We start from the raw sequence: 3764 nt of genomic DNA on the forward strand, positions 1-3764 counted from the left end.
GACCTGACTGAAACAGCTGTACTTACCCCAGTGTGTGTAGTTTACAGTCTGGATCCTCCAGTCCAGCAGACAGCAGTGTAACTCCTGAGTCCTGCAGGTCATTGTCTCTCAGCTCCAGTTGTTTCAGTTGTGAGTTGGGTGAACTCAGGACTGAGGCCAGATCTGAACAGCAACCCTCTGTCAGACCACACTGACCTAGACTAGATGGGAGTAGAGCTTATGATTTAACAAATGATTAAAACATCCACATAATAACTCATACTGAAGATATTTAACTCACACAAGTGTCTGTATGTTGCGGAGTGGACTGGTTAGTCCAACACAGAGCAGCTCCACTCCTCTGTCTCCCAGGTCATTGCAGCTGAGGTCCAGTTCTCTCAGGGGGGAGTTTGGTGTCTGCAGAGTCTCACAGGATTCATATGTGAGTTTACAGCCAGCTAGTCTGGAGAGAGGAGATATACACTTAAATATTCAAAGCTTTAAGAATAATGAGATGCATGAAGACAATTKTTATTTAACCTTTATTTAACTAGGCAAGTCAGTTAMGAACAAATTCTTACTTTCAATGACGGCCTAGGAACAGTGTTTTGTTCAGGGGCAGAAGGACAGATTTTTACCAGCTCGGGGATTCAATCTAGCAACCTTTCGGTTACAAGTCCAACGCTCTAACCACTAGGATACCTGCCTCCCCACATGATTAACCAATGTTAAAAACATACTTTTACGACCCTTCATATATTTTTTGTATTAGTTTTTACAAGATGAATGATGAGAAGAGAATCGTCCAGCTCATCGGTGTCATGACGTTGCCCTATTGGTGAGGTTTATGACCCCCATAAATACCTTAACCCCTTYTCTCTCKCTACTCTACAGAATGGACTCTTGGAAAGCCCTTTGTTAACATAGAGAGAGTATGGTAACGTCAACAGGTTGGTAACTGAACAACATTTCTGTAATCCAACCAGTTGAAAGTGTCCGTTTGCCTTCCTAGCCACGCAAGTTTACAGCTGCTGCTGCTAACTCGACGTCTAGGATGTATCACTTCTTTAGTGAATAAGAGTTAAAGTTCATACCAAGTTGCCATCCTAAGCTCATGCTATATTCTGGCTGGTATAGTCGAAATTCATCCTTCCAGCGTGGCGATCGTCACCTCCACTTTGAAATTCGCCCTTCTAAACGTATGGACATAAGTCCTCACGTCATTGGGAAAACAATGTTAATTTCGTTAGGTTGTAGTCGTTCAACCATTCGCACCAGAGCTCACGCTGAGGTTGGCTTAGTTCGCCGTGAATTGGGTTTATAGAAATGTAGAAAAGGGGTTTGTTCATCATTTCCAACCAATGCCTGTTGACGTGGGTGTGGCCACTGATTGAGCATTTTTACTTATGAAAACAGTTCTCTCGCTTTAAAAACTAAAATTACATTTAATCATTTCACAAATAGTTTCATATTTAAATATTTAAATTGCACAACAATTCCTGTGGATCTGATAACTAGAACGTGTAGACTTTCCAAGATACAGTTTGTCGTCCTGTCATCAGTAATAATGTCTCAGACGACAACTGATCTGACATCATAGTCATTAAGTACTAACGGACACTTTCAACTGGTTGGATTACAGAATGTTGTTCAGTTACCAACCTGTTGACGTTACCATACTCTCTCTATGTTAACAAAGGGCTTTCCAAGAGTCATTCTGTAGAGTAGAGAGAGAAAAGGGGTTAAGGTATTTATGGGGGTATAAACCTCACCAATAGGGCAACGTCATGACACCGATGAGCTGGACGATTCTCTTCTCATCATTCATCTTGTAAAAACTAATACAAAAAATATATGAAGGGTCGTAAAAGTATGTTTTTAACATTGGTTAATCATGTGGGAGGCAGGTATCCTAGTGGTTAGAGCGTTGGACTTGTAACCGAAGGTTGCTAGATTGAATCCCGAGCTGGTAAAAATCTGTCCTTCTGCCCCTGAACAAAACACTGTTCCTAGGCCGTCATTGAAAGTAAGAATTTGTTCTTAACTGACTTGCCTAGTTAAATAAAGGTTAAATAAAAATTGTCTTCATGCATCTCATTATTCTTAAAGCTTTGAATATTTAAGTGTATATCTCCTCTCTCCAGACTAGCTGGCTGTAAACTCACATATGAATCCTGTGAGACTCTGCAGACACCAAACTCCCCCTGAGAGAACTGGACCTCAGCAACAATGACCTGGGAGACAGAGGAGTGGAGCTGCTCTGTGTTAGACTAACCCGTCCACTCTGCAACATACAGACACTAGTGTGAGTTAAATATCTTCAGTATGAGTTATTATGTGGATGTTTTAAACATGTGTTAATCATGTGCCTCTACTCCATCTAGTCTAGGTCAGTGTGGTCTGACAGAGGGTTGCTGTTCAGATCTGGCCTCAGTCCTGAGTTCACCCAACTCACAACTGAAACAACTGGAGCTGAGAGACAATGACCTGCAGGACTCAGGAGTTACACTGCTGTCTGCTGGACTGGAGGATCCAGACTGTAAACTACACACACTGGGGTAAGTACAGCTGTTTCAGTCAGGTCAGTACTGAGTTTAGTAAAACAAATACTCTGAAAATCTGATGTTTCATCAAAAATGTTTGTGTCATGGACAAATGTATGGGTGTCCTACAAGATGATTGACACAGTAACAAACCTAGACAGCTGTTGTGTGTCTCTCTGTAGGCTGTCTGGCTGTCTGGTCACAGAGGAGGGCTGTGCTGCTCTGTCTTCAGCTCTGAGGTCAAACCCCTCCTCCTGAAAGAGCTGGACCTGAGCTACAATCACCCAGGAGACTTGCAGGGGGACTGCTTTCAGCTGCTCTGGTGGATCCCACATATAAACTGATGAGCTGAAGTAAGTCAGAATAGATGTCCTAATAGTGTGAGCAGCGGTTGTGTCATATGTAGTGTAGTAGGGTCAGTAACATGAGGACATGATGTAGAATTAAGGGGAAGTTTACTCAGCAGGCTGAGCACTCCAACACAGCATACATCATCACCACATGAATACTCTTCTTCTGCATCTCTGATATCCTGTTGGAATTGTACTCCGTTCTGTTGCAGTAGGTAGGATAGAATACCTGTAGTCTCTAGTAATGAATTGTACTCCGTTCTGTATGCAGTAGGTAGGATAGAATACCTGTATGTCTTAGTAATGAATTGTACTCTGTTCTGTATGCAGTAGGTAGGATAGAATACCTGTATGTCTCTGTAATGAATTGTACTCCGTTCTGTATGCAGTAGGTAGGATAGAATACCTGTATGTCTCTAGTAATGAATTGTACTCGTTCTGTATGCAGTAGGTCGGATAGAATACCTGTATGTCTCTAGTAATGAATTGTACTCTGTTCTGTCAGTAGGTAGGATAGATACTGTATGTCTCTAGTAATGAATTGTACTCCGTTCTGTTGCAGTAGGTAGGATAGAATACCTGTATGTCTCTAGTAATGAATTGTACTCTGTTCTGTATGCAGTAGGTAGGATAGAATACTGTATGTCTCTAGTAATGAATTGTACTCTGTTCTGTATGCAGTAGGTAGGATAGAATACCTGTATGTCTCTAGTAATGAATTGTACTCCGTTCTGTATGCAGTAGGTAGGATAGAATACCTGTATGTCTCTAGTAATGAATTGTACTCCGTTCTGTATGCAGTAGGTAGGATAGAATACCTGTATGTCTCTGTAATGAACTTGGATAGTGCACCAGAACACAACATATGGTTTAAATGTTGACTGCTTTATTT

At 41.6% G+C, this 3764-nt stretch overlaps 1 protein-coding gene and 1 long non-coding RNA gene across 2 annotated transcripts in view; one reads left to right on the forward strand and one right to left on the reverse strand.

The window, feature by feature from the left end:
- Positions 1-3764, reverse strand: part of LOC139026199 (ribonuclease inhibitor-like) — a 20097-nt gene that overhangs the window by 4766 nt on the left and 11567 nt on the right. Inside the window, exons 4-5 of the mRNA XM_070441489.1 lie at positions 281-442; positions 27-200 (exon numbers count right to left, since the gene is read on the reverse strand). Coding sequence (XP_070297590.1) covers positions 27-200; positions 281-442 — 336 coding nt within the window. The remainder of the gene's footprint in view (positions 1-26; positions 201-280; positions 443-3764) is intronic.
- LOC112076888 (uncharacterized) lies at positions 2175-2805 on the forward strand. Its single transcript, XR_002895283.2, has 3 exons — positions 2175-2284; positions 2364-2537; positions 2705-2805. It is a non-coding gene; the product is annotated as an uncharacterized lncRNA (long non-coding RNA).

The sequence above is a fragment of the Salvelinus sp. IW2-2015 genome, unplaced genomic scaffold, assembly GCF_002910315.2.
Source record: "Salvelinus sp. IW2-2015 unplaced genomic scaffold, ASM291031v2 Un_scaffold4107, whole genome shotgun sequence".
Classification (NCBI taxonomy): Eukaryota; Metazoa; Chordata; class Actinopteri; order Salmoniformes; family Salmonidae; genus Salvelinus; species Salvelinus sp. IW2-2015.